This window comes from Stegostoma tigrinum, chromosome 6 (assembly GCF_030684315.1).
Source record: "Stegostoma tigrinum isolate sSteTig4 chromosome 6, sSteTig4.hap1, whole genome shotgun sequence".
In the NCBI taxonomy this organism is placed as follows: domain Eukaryota; kingdom Metazoa; phylum Chordata; class Chondrichthyes; order Orectolobiformes; family Stegostomatidae; genus Stegostoma; species Stegostoma tigrinum.
In genome coordinates, this window is record NC_081359.1 from 50899529 (window position 1) to 50924952 (window position 25424).

Consider the following 25424-nt stretch of genomic DNA (forward strand, 5'->3'; position numbering starts at 1 on the left):
TATCCCTCCAAACACTTTTTTTAATTCAGGTTGTAACTGTACCTGCATCCACACCTTCCACTAGAAGTTCATTCCACACATGAACCACTCTGTCTAAAAAGAATTGCTCTATGCCTTTTTTAAAATCTTTCTCCTCTCACCTTAAAAATATGTGCCCTGGTCTTGAAATCCTCCACCCTAGGGAATTGAACCCTGCCATTCACCTTATCTATGCCCCTCATGATTTTGTAAACCTCTTTAAGGTCACCCGTCAACCTCCTATGCTCCAGTGAAAAAAGTCCCAGACTATCCAGCCTCTCCTTTATAACTCAAACCCTCCATTCCTGGCAACATATTGGCAAATCTCTTCTGAACCCTTTCTAGCTTATTAATACCCTTCCTATAACAGGGAGTTCAGAACTGGACATAGTAGTCAGATCTGGACCAAGTGAAGGTGAGAACGGGTTGGAATTTGGAAATAAAATTGATAAACTTTTACAAGTCTGGGCGAGAGAAGGAAGCAGCACTGATGATGCAATCGATGTATCAGAGAAAGAGTTGTGTGTGGGGGTCAGAGTAGGACTGGAACATGTAAAGTTCCATGTACCCCACAAAAAAGCAGGTATAACTGGGGCCCATGCAGGTACCTGTTCTCACCCCTTTGCCCTGAAGTAAATGGGAATAGTTAGAGGAGAAGTTGTTCAATGTGAGAATGAGCTTGGCCGATAGGGGTGGATCAGGACAGTTCAGGTTAGGAGAGAGTAGACTTCGTGTTCCAATTCTTGGTGGTTATCGTTCCAAATTTAAGGTTGAATTATGGAGAATAATCTTATCCATCATCTTGCACATCAGTGAAGAAGAGGTTTTCATGAGAATCCTTTTTATTTGAAGAAGTATTAGGCACTGCTGAAAGGAGATATGAAGTCTAAGCTTTTTGTCTTGTACTTACCAGAACTGAAATATAAGAACACCAACTGAGAAAAGAATAATTTAGACCCATATAATAATATTGTTGCACAAATTGTTGCTTCCTGTCCAAGTTGATTTTGTGCTTCAATTTTATCTCTTCAGCAATATTTTATGTACTCTATTACTAAGCAATGTTTTTGACAATTATAGATTTTGCTAATTTGCTGCAAGGTGTTTTAATATGCTGAATGCTCAGATTCTGATATTTCTTAGTAGTGATTAGTACTGCCTTCAGTTTGTGCAGAATCAATCCTGTTCATCTATGTTTTTCATACACACTGCTATGAATGGGACTGTGCAGCAATCTGTTTAAATTACTTGGATATTTTGTAATTGATATTACTCCTTTATGTGATTTGAAAAACTGAAATTGTGCTTTCTTGGCATGAAATCCCTGTGCATGTGTGTGTGAGATTGTGTTTGTGTGTGTGTGTGTGTGTGTGAGTGACAGCTGTGTTACAGAAACTGGAAAAAGTCAACTGCTGTGAATTCAAACCATGTGATGGCATTTTGGGAATTACATTCCATAGTGCTGTCCAATTCTTTTTATATATTTTTATTCTTGCACATCTCTCTAGGCTTCTATTTGTTTGTTTAGTAATTAATGAAGAGGCATGTCCTGTTCTAAGGAAGGGAAAATGTGAGTTGTGGTTTTGTGGTCATGTCCTAATGAGGAACTAATGTACAAAAGTCATTTTGGGGAAAAAAAAGGCTTGCAGTCTTTAAAGACATAAGCATGTCTGTCAACATTCCAGTTTTGCTGATTCACTGTCAGGATCCACAGGTGGGCTTCACTTGCCAAAAGAAACCCCTCTTTTTCTTACCATACCAAGGGATTATTATTATCTGCTTGTATTTTTCTCCTTATTTCTATGTTTCCAGCCTAAGTTATTCCTTTCTTTTCTCCCTTAGACTTCTCTTTCTCAATGTACTGAGTAATGCTGTCATACTTTTTTAATCCCTGAGCTTTCTTGTAGTGAGGCATGAGATGGAGTTAAGGGCACATTTATTTTATGCATCTAATTCTAGTTTACTTTTGCATAATAATTGTTGTTGTATAAGAATAAAACTCTGTTAGTTTGGATGCTCTTTAAACTTTTACTTTAGTAACCCAATAGTTGACTGTGGATATGCCTCAAATTACTTGTGTTATTCTTTGACAAAGTCTTTCCTTAACCTTTTGTATTATTTGAGAAATTTGAACACTAATATTTCTGGTTTTGTTATCAACTTAGTTACAGTGATTTAAAAAATGCAAAAAACATAAATTGTGACATTCACTTTGTTCACAAAATCTGTTAGAGACAAAGTATATCAAAAGATTTATACACAACTGAAGAAATAAAGCTCAACAGTCAAATAGATCAGCCAGTATATGCATGAAGCGTGGAACAGATTGACATAGGAGATAATAACTGGAGAAAAGTCTAGGTTAGCTTTGATTTCATTTTCTTCTTTCAGTTGACAATTTTGAGACACAAGAAATAAATGTGGTTGTTTTTTTTTAGAAAACTTTGCATTTCTTAGATAATTATATCATCTTATTTGTATAATAGAACAATAAAGCACATCATGGGTGCCAAAAATGACTTGGGTAATTGTGTCAATGTCTGTAGACTTTTGGAGTAATGGATTTGGTAGTGCATTGTCTGGTGCAGTCTCAGAGACTTTACACTGTTCAAATTTTTTTAGTATTCCTTTGGATTTCCTTATCAGAAGAAAGTGATATTAAGAGAACAATGTTAAATGAGACAGTTTAACATTTAGAGTAGTGACTTTAAGGATGTGACCATGTTTTTTTTTCACTCCAGGATCCCAGGAAGATTCTCTTCACAACACGTGAGTTTCTTTTCTGTGTTGTTGCTTTTCCAATAGCAACAAATGACTGTATTATTGAAATGGGGTGCAGTTGGTGCTGAGATCTAATTTTGAACGAAATTACTGAGCAGAATTTTGTTGAGGTGTCAAGGATCTCGGTTGTTGGCTGAACTGCTGGAGAAAACCAATCCAGAGATCAGAATACTTGTGGGCCTTCCCTGAAAACAAGATCATGCAGGCAGGTCTTGCCTACTGAAAGCTGCCAGATAATCATAGGTTGCCAGCTCTTCTGTTCACACAGGGGAAGCCATGGCTGCTGTAGAGAAAGAGAAAATACCCACCAAGGTCACCGGATCATGGAGTGATCCAGACAAAAGGTTAGTAATGTGAGGTAGGGGGCTGTCAGGGTGTGAGTAATGGGACTGGGCAACAAGAGCTCTCAGAAATCCCAGCACCTATCCACTTCCTGATGTCCAGTTCATCAATCAGGCAGTGAATACCATTTTTGGTTGACGGACCCATCCCCACTGAGGTAAAAAGCTGGCTGCCCTGTTTTAGCTGTCATGCCATGTGGCAACAAGTCCATCTCTCAATGGGTTAATACTAGAGATGATAGAATCAGGTCCTTTAAATGGTGGTTAACTGCTAGTGGCTGTGGGTCATGAAGATTGACCATGGCCCTTAGCAGAACTTAATTCTGGAGGAGGTGGGAAGATGGAAGTGAACACTCCACCAAATTAAAAGCCCTTCCCACCTCCAATATTACCACCAATGACAGCAGAACATTCTGTATTGGGAAAACAAATCAGAACTGATTTATATTTATCTGGTTCTTGGCACTGACTGATTTAAAGAATTATCCTTTGTATTGTATGTAATGGTTTGTCCTGAGATTAAGCTGGTTGGGAGTAAATTGTGCCAGATATCTAGTTTACTACTACTGTTACAAAGTGTACCAAGGTTCTATTTGCATGAGAAGTTATGCTTTGTCAATTATTAAAAGAAGGTTTTAAAAAAAATCCAGGTCTTAATCATCTTTTTGAGACCTAGCAATTTTAATTATTTCCTTTTTTTGATTGTAAAAATTGCTATATCTCCTCTGAAGGAGGTTTAACAAGCTTAATGGTCCTGTTATCAATGTTCCTACAAATGGGCTCTTAGTGATTTGCCACATATTGTTGTCGCTGTTCTGTGAAGCTGTTTGTTTGATTTTAATGATTTCAGTAACTGCTAATCTGAAGTAATTCCATTGTCAATAACTTATTATTTAGTTCCAGGAGTAACTGGATTTTTCATGGTACTGGTGCTTTTCCTTATGTGTACATCTTCATCATATTCGTTAAGGTAAGAATGACCATTGACAACATTATCTTGATGGTCAAATGAAAATGAGTGAAATAACTATTAAAAGTTAACTTTTTAATATTTGTGTTGTTAATGTGTGCTGTTGTCCTTTTCGCTTTGCAGGTTTTCCAACTTTGATATCTTTTGGTATATACATAACCTCTTCATAGTATTCTACATTTTACTTCTGCTTCATGTGACTGGGTAAGTATGTTGAAGTAATGTTTTTCAGACATTTTATTTAGCAATCCACTGCTATGTTGGCCCAAAGACTATAACAATGGCCACATGTTGCACATCTATAAGAATTATAATTAGTTAAAACTATTGGTAATTGTAGTCATTTGTGACGAGGTCAGCCAGGCGGACCTCAAAGAATGAGTTCCCAGATTGAAACTGTTTATTTGGTCGAAACAGTGAATCGGATAAAAATGAGTGTTAGGCATGCTGTCACTGAGAGCTTGCTCTAAGGGATCTTGATCAGTGTCAAGCACTTTCCACACGTGAATAAAAGGTGACTTGGTGACTGGATACCAGCCTCTGTCAGATTATTTCAGTAAAGCAATGCATTTTCTTAACTAAAAGTTTAGCATATCCAAATGCTGTCTATCTTACAAAAGCAAAATACTGTAGATGCAGGAAATATGAAATAAAAATGGAAAATGCTGTCAATACTCAATAGGTCTGCTGAAATCTGTGAAGATAGAGTCCAAGCCTGTTTGAACTTAGCAATGAGTTCAAGTGGCCCTGCGGAATTTGGGAATCTCGCATGTTAGAGCTATGTCCTTTGCTTTTTTTCCACAACCCAGTGCAAATGAGATTTTTTGGAAATGGAGGTGGGACTTCTGGATCAAGTTTCAACCTGCCACTTTGTAAGGTCTCTGGAGTCTCAAACCCTCTGCAAAAAAAAAGCAGAGTCTGTTGGATTGTTTCTGATGCATGAGGTATTCTTAAAATGCAATGACCCTCATTTTTATGTCAAAATAATGATATGGCTAATTGCAGTCATTGTTATTTAAGCACAAGTAGTACAGTTTCCAGATGTGTGATTAAACGTCAATCCACAAAACTTAAATGTTACGTTGCATTGTATATAGTTAACTATGTGAAAATGATATCCAGCTGTTTAATCACCCCTGAAGTACTTGAATAGTATGAAGTTGCTGCTTTTATATGGTTGATACAAACTAATTTTCTGTGACATGTTAATTTTATATCATTACAAATGAAACCCACCCTTTAATGATGTGATCTAAAATATTTTTTAATCAGCCTGTTCAGACATGTAATGATACACCTTTTAGGGAAAATGGTACTTGAATACAGATCTTTAAACCCAGAAACTGGTACACTCCACAGCAATGCACCCTAAACAATATGATACATGTTGAGAATTTTTATTGCCATTGAAAATCAACAAATAATGGTAAATGCTGTGAAATTTGATAATGCTGTGAAAACCGACAACATTATCACGAAATAGAATTAATCTGTGCCATCTGTAGTTTGATAATCTTTTATTAAGGAAGGGTATCCTTGCTTTGGGGGTGTGTAATGAAGGTTTACCACACTCATTTCTGGGATGACAGATATAAACAATGAAGAAAAATAGTGTAGACTAGGTCAATCTTCTTTGGAGCTTATAAATTTAAAGGCAATCACATTGAAATATCTTCATCAGGGGAGGTGTTGGCCTCGTGGTATTGCCACAGACTGTTAATCCAGAGATAATGTTCTGGGAACCTGGCTTCGAATGCTGCCATGGCAGATGGTGGAATTTTAATTCAAAAAATTCTGGAATTAAGAGTCCAGCGATAAATCCATGAATCCATTTGCCACCAGTTGGAAAAATCCATCTGGTCCTTTTAGGGAAGAAAATTGCCATCCTTACCTGGTCTGACGTACATGTGATTCCAGACCCACAGCAATGTGGTTGACTCTTAACTGCCCTCTGGGCAATTAGGAAAGGGCAATAAATACTGACTGGCCTGTGACACTACGAATGAAGTAAACAAAAAATATATTGCGCTCCTAAGGAGCTTGACTGAGTAATTTGGGATCGTACTTATGCTGGACAGAGAGTCCAGAACTTGAGTTCACAGCCCTAAAATAATGGGTAATTTGTTTTGGATCAAGTTGAGGATAAATTTCTACATTTAAAGGGTATAAATCTTTAAAATTCTCTTCCTCTGTAGAGAATAGTAGATGCTTTGTTATTGACTATATTAAATTTAGAGAGTGACATATTTTGGATGGTAAGGGAATTGGACTGATCATCACCACCACTGACCAAGTTTGTTGAGTCCTAAAGGAGACAACTGTTAGACTTGGTGTATGACAGGTTGTAAGGAAACCAACGAGAGGGAAAAAGCTGTTTGAGCTTGTACTCCATATTCTACCTGTTGCAGACACTTCTGCCAATTACAATATGGATAGGAGTAACTGCAGGTCCTTGAGGAGCGGAAAGAACATCCTCACGTTGAGAATATCTACCATCATGCTGTGTGGCACTACCACTGCATTAAGTGGGATAGACTTTGAATAGAACTAGCAATTCAAACCCAGGCATCCATGAGATACTGTGGGTCATCAGTAACAGTGGAACTGATTCCAACTCCAACCTATAGGCTCATGGTGTGGCAAATCACCTATTCTACCATTACCATAAAGCTGAGAAAGATTAAACTTGTTTCGATGAAGATTGCTAGAAGGCATTTCAGGAGTGGCACCAGGCACACCTAAAAGTGAGGTGTCAACTTGGTGAAGCTCAAACATAGGACTACTTGCTAGCAAAATAATGTAAGCAGCAAGTGATAAGGGGGGCTGAACTATATCACAGCCATTGGATCAAATCTAAGCTTTGCAGTGCTTCTACTTCCAGTTGTAATTGGTATAACTAACAGAAGATGAAGACTCCACAAACATCTCAATCCTCAACACTGGGAAAGCCCAGCAGATCATTACAAAAGACAAGGCAGTAGAAGTCTTTTGCCACAAGTGACAAGTGGAGGATCCAACTTGTCCTCCCATGGTTCCCAGTATCATAGATGCCAATTTTCAGTTAGTTTAGTTTCTGATAGCATTCTGGTTGTGGAGACTTGTGCTTCAGGAGGAGGCATATTGAGTACCATTATGCTGCAGTACAGGCTGGCATCTGTCTGACAGTGTGGAAAATTACTCAGATATATCCTGTGTGCAAACGGAAGACAAATCCAACCTATCCAATTATTGTCTGAACACTCCCTTTTGTTTTGAAATCATCAGTGGAGTCTTGGAATTGGTTCGTGGCAGTGCTTTCAAACAGCACTTGTAAAGGAGTCGCCTTCTCACTGAAGAGCAATTTGTGTTTCAGTAGAGTTTTTGGATCCTGACCACATTACAGCCTTGGTCTAAACATAGACCAAAGTCTGAACCCTAGAATTGGGGTGAGAATGACTGTCCTTAACACCATACCAGCATTTGATCAATTATAGCATCAAACAACCCAAGCAAAGCTGGAGTCAGTGAATCAGGGAAATGTCTCCACTAGTTGGAGCAAAACCTAGAACAAAGGAAGTTGGCTCTGGTTGTTAGAGGTTAATCATCTCGACCACGCGTGATTTTCTCAGGTTAGGGTCCTAGGCCCAACCATCTTTAGCTTCTCCATCAATGACCTTCTTTCCATCATAAGTTCAGAAAGGGATGTTCACTGACGGCTGCACAATGTTCAGTAATGTTTGCAACATCTTTAGACCCCTGAAACACTCCATGTTCCCAGAACAGGATCACCCTAGTATTCTGGTGTAGGAAGAGGCCATCCCACCCATTGTCTTTATCAAAGCAATAAATGCACATCATTACTTGGTGCCATTCTCTACCCCTTTCTCCATATTGTTCCTATGCAGTATGACCTAGACAACATTGAGGTTTGAGCTGATAAATGGCAAGTAACTGTGCAAAACACAAATGCTGGGTAATGATTAGCTCCAACAGGAGAGAATCTAACTATCACTCCTGAACTTTCAATGGCATTATCATTCACTGACTCCCCCACTATCAAAGTTCTAGGGGTTTCCGTTGACCAGAAACTGATCTATCCAGCTATGTTACCACTGTGGCTACAAGTTTAGAGGCTATGGATACTGTGGCAAGTAGCTCACTTCCTGGCTATCCAATGTCTGACCAGCATCTACAAGGCACAAGTCAGGAGTGTGATAGAATACTCCCATTTGCCGAGATGAGGGCAGCTGCAACAACCGTCAAGCTTGACACCATCCAGAGCAAAGCAGCCTGTTGATTGGCACCGCACTCTCCACCTTTAACATTCACTCACTGTCTCCACCAGTGATACACAGTGGCAGCAATATGTGTCATCTACTAGATGCACTGCAGTGCAATGGGACTCACTTAGGCTTTGTCAGCAATTTCGAAACCTGCAACCTCTACTACTTAGAAGGACAAGAAGTGTCATCAGTTGTAAGTTCTCCTCCAAATCACATGCCATCATGACGTGAAACTATGTGGCTGTTCCTTCATTATCACTGGGTCAAAATTGTGGAGCTCCTTCCTTTCTGACCCTACAGGCTGAAGTACAACAGCAGTTCACCACCACCTTCTTTAGGAAACTTATGATGAGCAATAAATGCTGACCCCACCAGTGATGCCTGCATTTCATGAACAGTTTTGAAAAAGTCAGTATGGCAGTGAATGAGGAAGAGGTAGAGGAGCAGGCAGGCAGTGATGACAATGAAACACTCCGGACCCATAGTCATCAGCTGAGATACTAACACAGTGTGCCCTTTGCATCTAATGGGCCAATGGACAGAATTAACCTTCTAACTATAACCTGCTTGCCAGAGGTGAGATTCTACATGAGCTTCACTGTGGGTTGCATACGAAATCTTTAAGAATATGGTTTACAAGATAAACCTGACAGATATATGCAAACAATGTATGCAGGTCTCCATCATATTCTCAATGTCATTGAGCATGGAAGAACCTGGCACCAACCCCCGCAACTGCACAGAGCATTCCACCTAGTCTTTCTGGTGTGCAAGTGGTAGACAACTGATTTACTCCACTTTCAGACTTGACCGTGAATGCAGTGTGTTAATGGCTAGGTGTAATTCAGTTTCATTGCTTCACTTGCTATGCAGATATTTAGATTGCTCTGGTCATAGTTCTAGTTGCCAGAGTAGCAACTAGAATTCATGGCATTAGTAGACAGTGAAGACGGTTTTCTGAGATTACAAAGCAATCTTGATCAAATTGGTCAGTGGACTGAAAAATGACAGATTGGAGTTCAATCTGGATAAATGTGAGGTATTGCATTTTTTGGTACAACAAACAAGGGTAGGGCATATACAATTAATAGTAGGGTCTTGGGTAATGCTGTAGAACAGAGGGACCTAGGGGTGCATGTGTGTAGTTCTTTTGAAGTTTGTGTCACATATAGGTAAGGTGCTTTAAAAAGGCGTGGAGCCGGATGAACACAGCAGGTCCTAAGATGCTGCTTGGCCTGCTGTGTTCATCCAGCTCCACACTTTGTTTCTTGGATTCTCCAGCATCTGCAGTTCCCATTAACTCTGGTTTAAAAAGGCATTTGACACGCTCATTGCTCAGTCCTTTCAATATAGGAGTTCGGAAGTCATGTTGAGAGAGTACAGGACATTGTTGAGGCCTCTTCTGGAATACTGTGACCAGTTATGGCCGCCTAGTTATTGGAAGGATATGATGAAGCTGGAGAGGGTTCAGAAGAGATTCACCAGAATGCTGCCAGGTATGGAAAGTTTGAGTTATCAAGGCTGGATAGGCTGGGACATTTTTCACTAGAGTGTAGGAGTTTGAGAGGTGACCTAATAGAAGTTTATAAAATAATGAAAGGTATAGACAAAGTTAATGGTAGTTGTTTCTTTCCCTAGAATGGGAGATTTCAAGACTCTGGCAGGTTTTTCTTAAGTGAGAAGAGAGAGATTCTAAAAAAAGACATGAGGGGCAAATTTTTTTACACAGGATGCTTCGCATATGGAATAAACTTTCTGAGGAAGTGGTCGATGTGGGTACGGTCAGAACATGTAAAAGACATTGGGATAATTACATGAATAGGAAGAGTTTGGAGGGGTTTGGGCCAGGAGCAGACAAGTGGGACTAATTTAGTTTGGGATTTTGTTCAGCATGGACTGGTTGGACCGAAGGGTCTGTTTCCATGCTGTATGACTCTGACTCTATGAAGAACAGTCATGAACCAAAAATGCTAACTCTGCTTTTTCTTCCCAGGTGCAGCCAGACTTGCTGAGTTTCCCAGCAATTTTTATTTTTGTTTCTAATTTTCAGCATCTGCAGTTCTTTGGGCTTTTGTGTTCTGTTGAATTGACCACTGGCCAAAACCTTCAAATAAAATACGCATCAAATTGGAGAAAGGGAACTTTATTATGAGTTTGTACGCATAGATAGTACCAGAGGATAAAAGCTGTAAAAATATTAATGCTTTCCATCTAGGGAATAATTTTCTTGAAGGTGATGAAGAAAAGTAAAAGATAGAAATGAAAAAAAAATCTAAGTTGGAAAAATAAGAATCTTAAGAGGATTTTAAAAGAATTGTCACCTGAAAGAAATTATTTCCTGTGTACTTAGTGCTATGGATTGCCATTGAATTACTCACTATGGGAGTCAAGAAAGCCATATGGGGGAATAAGCTATACTCTTCCTAAGTAAACATAAAATGGGTTATTTTTGTTTTCTTTAAACTTTAATCTCTTGTTTCCCTGAGCAACTACAGACATTACTTTGACTCCTCTTGAAACACTGGAATTTGTTTGGAAGAAACTGTAATAGTATTTGTTTTTTAACGTGATAGTGTGTTAAGCTGGGAATTTATATTCCCATACTTCCTTAGCAGAGAATGTCTGGGCAGTGCTTCACTAGAAACAATGATATATTTGTCAAAGGCAGACTCTTCTCTGTCTATGTTGGCTGAATGAGTAGCATTTCCTTTTTGAAGATGAAGTGTAGATCCTGTGTGGTGCATCTGGTAATTGTACATCAAAGTGAAACAATTGCAAAGATTAAAAGCTACCAATGTCTTTAGTTGATAATTTCACTGATAGAGGAGCTTTTGATTTAGTATAATTATGATATACATATGACATCACCTGAAGTGACAGAGACTCATGATGAGGAGACAGGCACAATAGCTTTAAACTTAATAATGCAAGCATTTTTCTCCTAATATATATAACATGAGACTTTTTTATGAACAACAATGACGTGGATTTGAGTTTTTCTTTAGGAAAGCTGTTCATAAATGGCTTGTATTTCTCTTTGGAATTTAGTTGTATTGGTATGAAATTTGGCAGTGCTGAATTACTGAAAGTGACTTTTTGAAAATAAGCAAGAATTAAAGTGAAAAGGTATTAGCGAGAGTTTAGAAACTTCTCAAAAAAATGCATAAAATGCAAGGAACTCTTTGAAAAAAACCACACTGTTGGCTTGTCTTCCAGAGGCATGTTGAAATATCAGGCAAATTTGGATCAACATCCACCTGGCTGCATTAACCCGAATAAAACATTAATCGATGATTTGCCTGTGACAGAATGTCCTACAGAGCAATTTATAGAAGTCGATACTGAGTCAGAACCTGGGATGGAGAACAACTCCAAAAAAGTCTGCGGTGAAGCTCCAAAATTTCAGTCTAATTTACAGGAGGTATGTAAAATTTGGTTGCTCAGCTTGGCACATTTGATTTGATTTTGCCTTTGTGTTTGACATTCCTTTTTTAGTTTTTCTTTGTGTGTGTTCTTGTTTGTAGCATTAAGCAATTAGTTCTGGATTGTAGCGTGGTTGCACGGCCAAGTATCTGTACAGTTTAGAGTGTGCATTGCCAGTAACATAAGGTAACTTAATTTTGGATTGCAATATTTTATAGAACGTTCAGGCCATAAATATTTGAAACATTTTGAAGAATCAGATGTATGTGAAACAAATAAAAACAGAAATTGCTGGAGAAACTCAGCAGATCTGGCAGCATCTATGAATAGAAAACTGAATTAATGCTTTGAGTACAGTGAGCATTTTTTAGAATTCTTCTCAGTGCAATCTCCACCAATGAAAGGAACTGACTAGAGAATAAAAATGTTCAGATACATCAAGAAAGCTTCCTTTGCAAAGAAACACTCAACATCAGACTGAGAGCTACTACTAAGGCCTACTTTGACAGGAAGATCCCTGAACTTTTTGATTTTAATAACAAATTAAGTAGCTGCTACCCCTGAGGCCAGTAGAGGGTAACACAATCTGGCATGGGTTTTAGCAGGTAGCTATGTGCCAGTCTCCATTATTGATTCTGGTAGAAATCTTCATAATTCCCTATGTTTCTTTTACCATGTTCCACAAACAGAATGGCACAACAGCGAATGTGAACACAGGCTATTGGAGAGACTTTTGTACGATAGATGCATCACAGCAGTGTTCCTTATTTATATTTAAGTGGATTTCGTTTTGTATGCAGAGTGGATTTGGGGTGATTATTAAAGCAAATTGTTTTGTAGGTGATTGACCTAAGTTCTAGACTTCCATTTTGAGAATATAAACGTTGGCTGGTTTTGCACTGAAGAAAATGTCTGTTGCACATTCTTGATTAACGGTATAAATTGTGATTTGAGATCATAGGGTTTTTATTCATGAAAGCTAGTCTTAACCCTCGAAATCAAGACTTGTGGTTAACTATTTTTAATTTTTGAAATTAATTGATTTTGATTTAAAGGTGAAAAATCAAGGTTTATGCTTCAAGAAGACCTGTTTCCTGGTTGTACAGATCATGCCCATGTTGAAGCAATGTAAAGTTTTACAACTAATGAACATTGAATTAAGTACAAATGCTCATCCTTGACATAACACTCGTTGTTTCAACATAAACATTTATTGCCACTCTTTAGCTGTTCTGCTTCTGCCCTTTGAAAGTGGATGATCCATGATGCCTTCACAGGAAGATTTTTAAGAAATTGGAGGATGCTTGAGGGTATTTTGGGGATTTGGAACTCTTTCCAACTGCTTTGCTTTGAATCAGGGTTTTGAGGTCAGTGTTGGCCTCCATTTAAACTGTTCCTGTTTCCAATGACAACACTATTATACACCTGTCAAAGTGGAAAATTACCCTGGTACTGCCTAGGCACAAAAAAGCAGAATGAATCCATTTGTTACCACCATATCTGTAAAGTATTATAAGCTATTCTGAACAGTGCGGTAAGAGGTACTTCTAAAAAATTCTTACATGGAAGGTGAGCATTGCTCGCAACATTAGTATTTGTTGCCCATGTCTAATTCTCTTGAACTGACTGGCTTAGTCAACAGTTCTAGAGGGCTGTTAAGAGTCAACCACAATGGTTCGGGCTAGTGTTAAGTTTGGTCTGGAGTTATGTGCAGGCCAGTCAAGGACTCCAGATTTTGTTCCTGAAGCATCATTAGTGAACCAGGTTGGTCTTCAGCACAATCACAATTATTGTGACTAGCTTTTTATTCTGGATTTGTTAATGAATTGAATTTAAGTTCCACCAGCTAGTGTGGTAGGACATGAACCCTTACCACCAGGATATTAGTCTGAGTATTGGATTTAGAGTCTGGTGACATTATCTCTTTGCCATCATCTCCATCTTCCCTATTTACCCATTAAGCTGTTCACTAATGCTCAGTACAGTTCAGTGAAGACCAGCTTGGCTCCAAACAAAATTACGGCCTTAATCCAAACGATGAGAAAAAAGGTTAATTCCAAAGTTCTGTTTAGAATGCCTGTACTTAACATTTGAAGTTACAAGTGTTGGTTTTGTACGAAGGGGAATGGGTAGGGTGAAGATCATATTTGTTAATGCCAGTGTGGTCAGTAGTTGAATTGATCCAATAATAGGCAAGCATGATATCCCATTCGCTGAAGACATAGTTTTGAAGCTCAGGCTGGCATAAGCGAACCAGAATCTTTGCCATGCTACTGGTGAGCTCACTGGGGATAGATAAGTCCCCTGGGACAGATGGGTTATACCCAAGGTTTCTACGGGAAGCGAGGGAAGAGATTGCTGTGCCTTTGGCAATGATCTTTGTGCCCTCACTGTCCACTGCAATAGTACCAGATGATTGGAGAGTGGCAAATGTTATTCCCTTGTTCAAGAAAGGGAATAGGGATAATCCTGGGAATTACAGACCCATCAGTCTTACTACTTTGGTGGACAAATTGTTGTAGAGGATTCTAAGAGATAGTATTATAATTATTTGGAAAAGCACAGTTGGATTAGAAATAGTCAGCATGGCTTTGTAAGGGACATGTCATGCCTCACAAGCCTTACTGAATTCTTTGAGGATGTTACAAAACACATTGAAGTTAGAGCAGTGGATGTGGTGTATTTGGAGTTTAGCAAGGCATTTGATAAGGTTCCTATGGTAGGCTCATTCAGAAAGTAAGGAGGTGTGGGATTCGCGGAAATTTGGCTGTCTGGATACAAAACTGGCTGTCTAGTCAGTGGTGATAGATGGAAAACATTCAGCCTGGAGCTCGGTGACCAGTGGCGTTCCGCATGGATCTGTTCTGGGACCTCTGCTGTTTGTGATCTTCATAAATGACTTGGATGTGGAAGTAGCAGGGCAGACTAGTACATTTACCAATGACACAAAGGTTGGTGGAGTTGTGGATGGTATGGAGGGCTGTTGTTGGTTGCAACAGGACATTGACAAGATGCAGAGTTGGCAAAGAAGGGGCAGATAGAATTCAACCCGGAAAATTGTGAAGTTATTCATTTTGGAAGGCCGAATTTGTATGCAGAATACAGGGTTAATGGTAGAATTCTTGGTAGTGTGGAGGAACAGCGGGATCTTGGGGTCCATGTCCACAGAAGCCTTGTAATTGCTACCCGAGTTGATAGGGTTGCTAGGAAGGTGCATGTTGTGTTGGCTTTCATCAGCAGGGGAATTGAGTTTAAGAGCCGTGAGGTTTTGCTGCAGCTCTGTAAAACCCTGGTTAGACCACACGTGGAATATTGTGTTCAGTTCTGGTCACCTCATTATAGGAAGGATGTGGAACCTTTAGAGAGGGTGTATAGGAGATTTACCAGCATGCTGCCTGGACTGGAGGGCAGGTCTTGTGAGGAAAGGTTGAGGGAGCTACGGCTTTTTCTCACTAGAGTGAAGAAAGATGAGAGATTACTTGATAGAGCCATACAAGATGATAAGAGGCATAGATAGAGTGGATAGCCAGATACTTTTTCCCAGGGCGGAAATGACTATTACAAGGGAACATAATTTTCAGATGATTGCAGAAAGATATTAGAGATGTCAGAGGTAGGTTCTTTACATAGAGAGTGGTGGGTGCATGAAATGTGCTGCCAGTAGTGGTAATGGAGTCAGATACATTAGGGACTTTTAAGTGACACTTTGATAGGTGCATGGATGATAGTAAAATGTAGGGTGGTTTGATCCTACAGTAGGATAATAGGTCGACACAACATTGTGGGCAGAAGGGCCTGTACTGGGCTGTAGTGTTCTATGAATGAGACTAGATCAGTTTTGGATATCTGGTCAGCATGAACAATTTGGACTGAAGGGCCTGTTTCTGTGCTGTATAACTCTGACTCTATGGGAAGTAGATTATAAAACCTGAAAGAACTGTGAATGCTGGAAATCCAAAACAAAAGCAGAAGTTGCTAGAAAAGCTCAGCAGTTCTGGCAGAATCTGTGAAGAGAAATGAGAGTTAACATTTCGGGTCAGGTTCTGTGGAAGGGTCACTAGATCCGAAACATTAACTCTGATTTCTCTCCACAGATGCTGCTCGACCTGCCGAACTTTTCCAGCAACTTCTATTTTTGTTTGGAAGCTAGATTTAGTTCTGCACCATCTCTATTACTGTTTGACACAATTGTTTTTGTACTTAACATCCTTGTCACCAAATTTAAGTAGAGAGAGGAACTTGTAAAGAGAGACGGATGCCAAGATGACCAGGTCACCTATTAAATGAACCCATCGTACAAACAAGGAACAGGAGTAGGACACCATACAAACCTCCTGTGCCGTTCAATTAGATTACGGCTAATCTGATTTTAATTGCAACTCCACATCCCTTCATCATCTGATAATCTTTCATCCATTTGGTAATCAAGAATCTATCTACAATACATTGATGATTCTGGGTCCATTTTCTTTCTTCATTCGTGGGATGTGGGCATCCCTGGTTAGGCCAGCATTTTATTGCCCATCCCGAACAGCCCAGAGAGCAGTTGAGAGTTAACTCTCGTGCTACAGCTTTGGATTCACATGTAGACTAGACCAGTTATAGACAGCAATAAAATACATTGGTTCACCAATGTGTTTTTCCTGACAATTAGGAATGGTTTCCTGCTTATTAGACTCTCAATTCCATCATCTGCCATGGTGGGATTCAAAACAGGTATCATACCACTAGATCATCTTCTCGTCCATTGCCTTCAGGCATAGACCCTTCATCAGAGAGGGGGATGGGAAGAGGGTTCTGAAATAAATAGGGAGAGAGGGGGAGACAGACCAAAGATGGATAGAGGAGAAGATAGGTGGAGAGGAGAATATGGGTGGGGAGGTGTGGAGGGGTTAGGTCAGCTCAGGGAGGACTGACAGGTCAAGGAGGCAGGATGAGGTTGGTAGGTGGGAAATGGAGGCGTGGCTAGAGGTGGGAGGAGGGGATAGGTGAGAGGAAGACCAGGTTAGGGAGGCGGGGACGAGCTGGGCTGGTTTTGTGATGCAGTGGGGGGAGGGGATGAGCTGGGCTGGTTTTGGGATGCAGTGGCTGAGGGGGAGATTTTGAAGCTTGTGAAGTCCACATTGATGCCATTGGGCTCCGCTTGGTTTCCCCAGTGTAGAGGAAGCCACAGTGGATACAGTATACTACATTGGCAGATGTGCAGGTGAACATCTGCTTAATATGGAAAGTCATCTTGGGGCCTGGGATGGGGGTGAGGGAGGAGGTGTGGGGGCAAGTGTAGCACTACCTGCGGTTGCAGGGGAAGGTGCTGGGTATGGTGGGATGGGAGGGGAGTGTGGAGCGAACAAGGCAGTCATGGAGAGAGTGGTCTCTCCGGAAGGCAGACAGGGGTGGGGATGGAAAAATGTCTTGGGTGGTGGGGTCGGATTGTAGATGGCGGAAGTGTCGGAGGATGATGCGTTGTATCCGGAGGCTGGTGGGGTGGTATGTGAGGATGAGGGGGATTTTCTTCGGGCGGTTATTGCGGGGGCGGAGTGTGAGGGATGTGTTGCGGGAGACACGGTCAAGGGCGTTCTCGACCACTGTGGGGGGAAAGTTGCGGTCCTTGAAGAACGCGGACATCTGGGATGTGCGCGAGTGGAATGCCTCATCCTGGGAGTAGATGTGGCAGAGGTGAAGGAATTGGGAATAGGGGATGGAATTTTTGCAGGGGGCAGGCATAGCTTGCGCCCACGCGGGTACCCATGGCCACCCGCTTTGTCTGTAGGAAGTCTCCCCCTCCCCCACTGCATCCCAAAATCAGCCCAGCTCATCCCCGCCTTCCTAACCTGTTCTTCCTCTCATCTATCCCCTCCTCCCACCTCTAGCCGCGCCTCCATTTCCCACCTACCAACCTCATCCCCCCTCAGTCCTCCCTGGACTGACCTGTCCCTTCCCCATCTCCCCACCTATACTCTCCTCTCCACCTATCTTCTCCTCTATCCAGCTTCGGTCCACCTCCCTCTCTCTCCCTATTTATTCCAGAACCCTCTCCCCATCCCCCTCTGTCTGATGAAGGGCCTAGGCCCGAAATGTCAGCTTTTGTGCTCCTGAGATGCTGCTTGGCCTGCTGTGTTCATCCAGCGTCACACTTTGTTATCTTGGATTCTCCAGCATCTGCAGTTCACATTATCACTGATCACATTCTCTTGGCTTTCCTGATTACCTTCTCTTGGCTTTCCTGATTACTTGCTGTACCTACAGACTAATCACCTGCAATTCATGTACTAAGATACCTAGATGTGCCTGCATCTCAGGGCTCTGCAGTCCCTCGACATTTTGATAAATAGCTTTTTTTAAATACTTTCTGCCAAAATGGATAATTTCCCACTTTCCCACATATGTTACTCCATTTGATTTGATATTTTCCCACTCATTTTCTAACATTTCACTATATTGTTGTTTGGTCCTCTTCACAACTCACATTCCTACCTGTCTTTGTGTCATCAGCAATTTTAGCTACCATATATTTTGGTCTTTTCATCCCAATTTTTTTTTATAAATTGTAAAGAGTTGAAGCCTGAATACCAACCCCTATTGTACAGCATTCATAACATTGTTCTAGCCTGAAAAAGACCCTTTTTGCTACCTGTTAGCCAACTAAACTTCAATCCATGCCAAAATGTCACCCTGAACCATGAACTTTTATTTTCTGCCATCAGCTTGATGGCTCAGTGGTTAACACTGCTCCCTCAGGGTGCCAGGGACCTGGGTTTGATTCCACCCTCGGGCGACTGTGTGGAGTTTGCACATTCTTCCCGTGTCTGAATGGGTTTTTCCAGGTACTCCAGTTTCCTCCCACAGTCCAAAGATGTGCAGACTAGGTGGATTGGCCAAGCTGAATTTCCCATAGTATTCAGGGATGTGTAGATTGGGTGGGTTATAGGGGATGGGTCTGGTTGGGATGCTCTGAGGGTTGGTGTGGACTTGTTGGGTTGAAGGGCCTGTTTCCTCACAGTAGGGATTCTATGATACTAAACCTTTATGAAATTCCTTCTGTAAATTTAAGTACAAAATATCCACTAGTTCCTGTTTATCCACAGCATAAATTATTTCTTCAAAGAACTCCGCAAAATTAGTTTAGCATCATTTCCCTTGGACAAAATCATGTTGACTTTACCTTGAACTTATCCAATTGTCTTGTCATAATATCTTTGATGATAGCTTCTAACATTTTCTGTTTTTTTGTCATGCACTAGGCATGGTCATGAAATGAATGTGGAAAAGAAATTGAAAGGAGTAGCAGTGGGTCTGTGTTGGTAGGACATGTCTATAAATTCACAAAATGCACAGCTTCAAAAACAAAGTTCAACAAAAATGGTTCAAGAAGCAATGAGGAATGGGCAATAACTGTTCTCATCCAGCAATGCCGACATCCAATGAATGAATTAAAAAAACAACTTTGGGCAATACTGAACACACAGGAGGATTCATCAAATGAAGTCCACAATATCAATATTCAGCACTGTAAGATCATTATGCACGTCTTTGTAAGTTACCCAATAATGATGTTTTCATTCTGCACTGGTTAAGTCCTGCACAGATCTTCACACTTTCCAGCAGAGTCAGAGCCATGCTTGGTAAGGATGCAGAAGATGACATCTGTAAACAGTCCTTCCACTGAAGCTCAGGAAAGTTAACATTAAAAGCTCATGACAGAGAGTAGTCATTGAGCTAATGATCAAAATACTGAAGGTGTGATTCATGTAGCTGAATGGATCTTGGGGCACACTTCAGTATGAATCTGGAGGAATGCCATGAATGATGTGATTTGTCTGCATCACCTTGCACAACATTGTGCAGCAGAGCAGATTGGAACTTCAAGAGGATAAACATGATGAGCACTATGTGCTTTTCAAGGAGAAAGGTGTTCAGGAACCAATGTGGTAGAGGGCTCCTGTAGATCACTTAGCTCCCAGGATCCTCACGGCATTCTCATTCAGGAACACAAGCCAGTCTAAGCGAGTACAATCCTCTAGCATGTCAATCTTGAACCCAGTGTGTCAGTCATCCTCCAGAATTCTGTACAACATTTTTCTGCCGCCAAAATCCATTCCTCTTATTGACACTTATTGGTTATCTTCTACTCTAGTCAAATAATTTTCTTGAAGGCTAAAAGTCACTTAACAAGTGATAGAAATGGAGAGCATGGGATAGTGGGACTTTGAAATAAAGCTTCTGATTCATGGATATTGAACACAAATTAACTATTTATCGCAGTATTAGGTTCTCAACTGATTGTGCCGATTCTTTCTGTTCCTTTTTGCTTTATATCTATATGGCAGAGGTGTTAACTCAAGTGGCAGGATGACTGGTTTGTGATGGCAACAGCTTGGATTCATCTTACCACGCCGGCTGAGGGCACAATGAAGAAATCTCCCTCTCAACCTTGCCCCGAGGCATGGTGACTCTCAGGTTAAACCACCATCAGTTGTCCTTTTCTAATGACAGTAGCCTTATAGTCTGCTAGGATAATAGTGCCTTTACCTTCACATCAATATCTGAATACAGCATAGCTTGAGTCAGGCTCCTCATTTCCTTCCTTTGACTGCCCAGATGATTGTGGCTGATATCCTCTCGGAAATTCCCAGGTCCTTTGACATTGGACTGGGAAACAGGAAAATGGAAAGAATTGGAGGAAGCAAGCATTGAGCGACTACTGGATATCTTTTTGGCAACATACCTTTTGTCAGTGTGGGCAAGATGCTAGCTTGGCCTCCCACCTGGGGCCCAAATGAACCAATTAAATGACCAGTTGTGGGATTATTCCCAATTCTGTGGTTAGCTACCTGCTTTTGGGAACCTGTACTCCTATACGGAGGGCATCCAGTAAACGTTGGTTTAAACATGCTCTGGGAAAGCCCTCCTTTGTACTCCAAGGTACTCTGTTGCCAAAGGAGAGGACCTTCTGTCAGCATTGGCTGCCTCAGCAGCAATAACTTTGCTTGTACCTTGTGATGGAAAATTTTGAGTGATCAACTTTGAGCAATATCTTCAGAAATGATTAATGGAATTGCAGAAGTATGTAAACAAAGAAAACAGCACAATGCTACATAAACAAGATAAGGAAGTAGATGGTTAAGCTTGTCAGAGCACAATGTAACATGAGCAAGATAAGGTTAAGCTTGTAGAAGAATTCCACATATGGTATTGAATTGTACTGGTTCAGTTAATTGTGTAAGTCTTAATGTAACCTGCCCAGCACCAGCATATGTATAAAACCTGATAAAGTCAAGTGTGGGGTGCGCCTTCCTCTTACTCAAGTGGTGGGGGGAACACGTCCTCTGCGCAGAGTCTGAAATAAAGAACTTACTCTTATCCGTGACAACCTGACTCTGAGTCTTTAGTATTAATTACTAACCCTATCATGACAATTTTAATAACCACGACAATTTGGCGACGAGAATGGGATCCCGTGCTTGAGGGGAACGGAGAATTCCAGGGAGGCGTTAGCGCTGACGCCTTGAAGACTTTTCACTTCATCTCAAACACCTAAATTGGCATTTGGTGTAAGAGGACCAGGGAATTGCTGTATCACCTCAACACTGGGATCAAGAACTACATTGTGGTAAGAAAAGGGGTTAGAAAGATCATGGAAACCTGACTAACATCCTCACAGTAGTCGTTTGTTGGTTTAGGAAAAACCAACCTTGGTTGTTTGTCCCCCAACCTTGGTCGTTTGGTTTAGGAAAAACCAACTGGACAGACTTAGACTTGGGTCGGTCCACAGGTTGGACCTGTTAAGGTACCTGAGGGGCGGGTATTCGTTTGTTGGTTTAGAATGGATGGATGTTTTCTCTGCGGAAGCAAGGATCATTGGAAGAAGGATTGTCCAAGGACCAAAAAAAGAAAGACAAGAGAAGACGGTAGAGAAGGTGACTGACTGGAGGAGGCTGGGTACGACAGAGGTATGCCTGAGAGGAAGGATACAAGCTCAAGTCAAGGAAGCTCTACTGCAATCAGCCAGAGGAAAATTGCCTGACTTGCAACCAGGAGACTGGATAGTGGTAAAGGACTTCAGGAGAAAGAGTTGGAAAGCTAAAAGGTGGCTGGGACCGTTCCAAGTGCTCCTCGTAACGCAGACAGCAGTCAAGGTGGCGGAAAGAGTGACGTGGATTCAGGCTAGTCACTGTAAGCGAGTGCCGGAACCATTGCCTGCACCAGAGGAGACGATATGAAAGGAATAGCCCGGCTCCTAGTGATTGCCCTGCTGGGACTGGCAGGGGGAGGAGCAGCGGATCACACAGCAACATTGACTAGGGGAAAAACGGGCACATTCACATGTAACCTATGGCTCGGCTGTTACTGGAGGAAATCTTCGGCAACGGGTATATATGCGAATACGTATATTTTGTGTCGGGATCCGTGCGGGCCACAGGATTGGTCTATAGTGGGGCCAACCACAGCAATAGGAAGCCGAATCAGGATAACCCAAGCAACAGGGGAGGATGCCAGGGTAACGATTAGTGAAGTAGAAGACACGGATGAAGGAATATACTTGTGCGGTTTAGGTATGCTGGGGTCCATTTCCACCTCCCCCCCCCCCCCAGCTTATATGAGAGGGTTGTCATTACTGTAGCAGACCCCCTAGACAGTTGAGTTTGATGAATTAGATACATTAGACCTAAGCAGTAGCGAGGCAAGGAGAGGGTTGGAACACTGCGGAGGCAATAGTGCATGTGCACTGGCTCTCTTGCATAAGGAAAGTCTGAAGGTTCAAGATCTGCTACGCGTTGGCTGCACGATGGCAAACTAAGCCAATGACACTGGAATTTGTCCAACGGGCCCATACTGAGGAAGCTTGGGGAATTGAAGAAGATGCGAATTGTATTTTCCCTCGAAGCATGTTTATGGTCTTGTATGTGGGCAAATTGCTTAGGGGAATCGAAGCTGTGATCCCACACCCCAATATCACATGCCTGGATAATCATCCAGTAGCCAGTTATATGGTCTTTGAGGTACCTCTGCACCATGCAGAAACGTGCATGTGTTCAACGCGTCCGGGGGGCCAGAGCTAGGACGATCCAGTTGTGTGACCCAAATATTAGTAGATACCACAAAATCCCCAATTTCTACCTCACGGTGGGTGAATGGCACTACCTGTGCTTTCCCATGCCGATTCACCCAATTGACCTCACAATTGGGGCTTTATATGGGTGTGTGGAAGGAAAGCTTAGCACACCTTACCGTCAGAGTTCAACTGGAAAGGATGCTGCCACCCTGCAATTGTAACTACGGGAACACTAGTGTACCCAACCCCGGAAATCCAAGGTGGCCATTATAACACACATTAACATAGGAGCCAACGGGAGGTCCCCTCCCACTACCAAGGCTATGTCCTGACCAACCCATGGACCTCCCCCGGTGCCAATATAGGATAGTCATTCCTTCTTGGGGCAGGCACGACCGAAGCTCTCAATAAGATCAATGGGTTGGCATGGTCAGTCCTGGAGCTAGCAAATGAAACTGAAGCAGCTCTGTCAATCATAAACAGTGCAGTGTCAGCTATTAGAACTGCCATAATCCAGCACAGGCTGGCCTTGGACATCGTACTAGCTGAGCGAGGAGGAGTCTGTAAACTGCTCAATGTGTCTTGTTGTTTCCACATACCTGATGTGTACGAGAATGTTACTAACAACATCAGAGACATGCAGGAGGCTATTCAAGTGCCTCCTAGGGCTGACGACTCGTGGTTTATATGGCTTACCCAACTATGGGGGCGATGGGGACACTGGCTTATACACACTGTTATACCTATTGTGATTATACTCTTGATTTTACTTTGCATGGGACCCTGCCTATATAAGAGTTTGCGACAGTTAGTTGTGTCTACAATGTCCAGCAGATACCAAATGGTTAAACGAGTAGATGCAGAGGCGCTAGTGGAATTGGGATGGCTAAATGAATGGGTACGCCCATTCACCAAGGAAGCAGCACTTGATTAGACCAAGATTTCAGTCAGACCCCATGCTATCAGAACTGAGGTAACGTGTATGAGCAAAGTTGAGATACATTAGATTTGAGAAGGACTCTGCTCCTGTCCAACAATTGTATTATGTAATCTGTGAGTATTTAGGATTAATGAAGGTATTGTTGAAAGCCTGTCAAGGAGAGACTATGCCTGATAAACATTCTTGGATAACCAGATATTGGTGGCAAAATTGTAAGTCACAGCATGGAAGCCTAATGTTGAACATTCAAAATGTTGTCAGATATTGTCATTATATGACAAAAGGAGGGAATTGTGATGGAAAATTTTGAGTAATCAACTTTGAGCAATATCTTTAGAAATGATTAAGGGAATCGCAGAAGTATGTAAACAAAGAAAACAGCACAATGCTATATAAACAAGATAAGGAAGTAGATGGTTAAACTTTGCAGAGCACAATGCTACATAAGCAAGATAAGGTTAAGCATGTAGAAGAATTCCACATATGGTATTGAATTGTACTGGTTCAGTTAATTGTGTAAGTCTTAATGTAACCTGCCCAGCACCAGCATATGTATAAAACCTGATAAAGTCAAATGTGGAGTGCGCCTTCCTCTTACTCAAGTGGTGGGGGGAACGCGTCCTCTGCGCAGAGTCTGAAATAAAGAACTTGCTCTTATCCGTGACAACCTGACTGAGTCTTTAGTATTAATTGCTAACCCTATCATGACAATTTTAATAACCACGACATATATCTCCATTCCCCAACATAACAGTGGGCCCCATACCCATCTCCTCTTCTTTGGGAAAGCCTCAGTCATTGAGATGCATTCTCTTTGTGACTGTATCCTTGGTAATGACCATTTCTAACAGCAGTGCTGCTGAAGTTGGTGAGCTTGTGGTTCTCTGATTAGGCTAACAGGCCTTGAAGGTAAATGACATTCTTAACAAGGGCTGTGATCCCACTCCCACCCCATTTAATTGGTGGCCACTGGGATCCGCTGCTGGGTAAAATGGCGAGTGCTTTGAGCAAAGTGTACACCTTCAACTTTCTGTTCTCCAGCTACCATCTCATAGCCCAACTGCACTTAGCTATGGGCCAAGAATACTATATGATTGAGGCTTTCCTCCATTATACTAATGTTAGCAGGCAGAAGGTGTAAGCCATTGGTGAGGACCAGCAGCATGTGATCATTTGCTCACCATTTCTGATGCCCCATGTAAGTGTTTGGTCCTTGAAGGTGGGCATTAGCTGAAAGGCCAAGAACATCATGATACTCATGGTAGACCAGACTTCTCCAGTCTCTCCCCAGTCGTAAAGTGTATCTGGAAATGGTGACAAAATCTTTCACACATTTTGTTGCTGGACCAGAAAAACTAGCTTCATGATGATGCCCGAGGTTCTGTGTCTGAGTCATTGAGTCATAAATGGAGTCATTGTTATAAAGATGTACAGCACAGAGACAGACCTTTTGGTCCAACTCATCCATGCAGACCAGATACCTTAAATTAATCTAGATCCAATTGCCAGCATTTGGCTTCTAACCCTACACCCTTCCTTTTACATATCCATTCAGACGCCTTCTAAATGTTGTAATTGTACCAGCCTCCACCCTGTTGAAACAGAGCTTGCAGGATCTTATATGGTTCAATGGAGT

General features: G+C 41.5%; 1 protein-coding gene across 3 annotated transcripts in view; it reads left to right on the plus strand.

The window, feature by feature from the left end:
* LOC125453513 (NADPH oxidase 4) overlaps positions 1–25424 on the plus strand; it is a 172365-nt gene that overhangs the window by 57466 nt on the left and 89475 nt on the right. For all 3 annotated transcript variants that reach the window (XM_048533215.2, XM_048533216.2, XM_048533217.2), the window contains 4 exons: positions 2760–2787; positions 4038–4110; positions 4234–4314; positions 11589–11793. In XM_048533215.2, coding sequence (XP_048389172.1) covers positions 2760–2787; positions 4038–4110; positions 4234–4314; positions 11589–11793 — 387 coding nt within the window. The remainder of the gene's footprint in view (positions 1–2759; positions 2788–4037; positions 4111–4233; positions 4315–11588; positions 11794–25424) is intronic.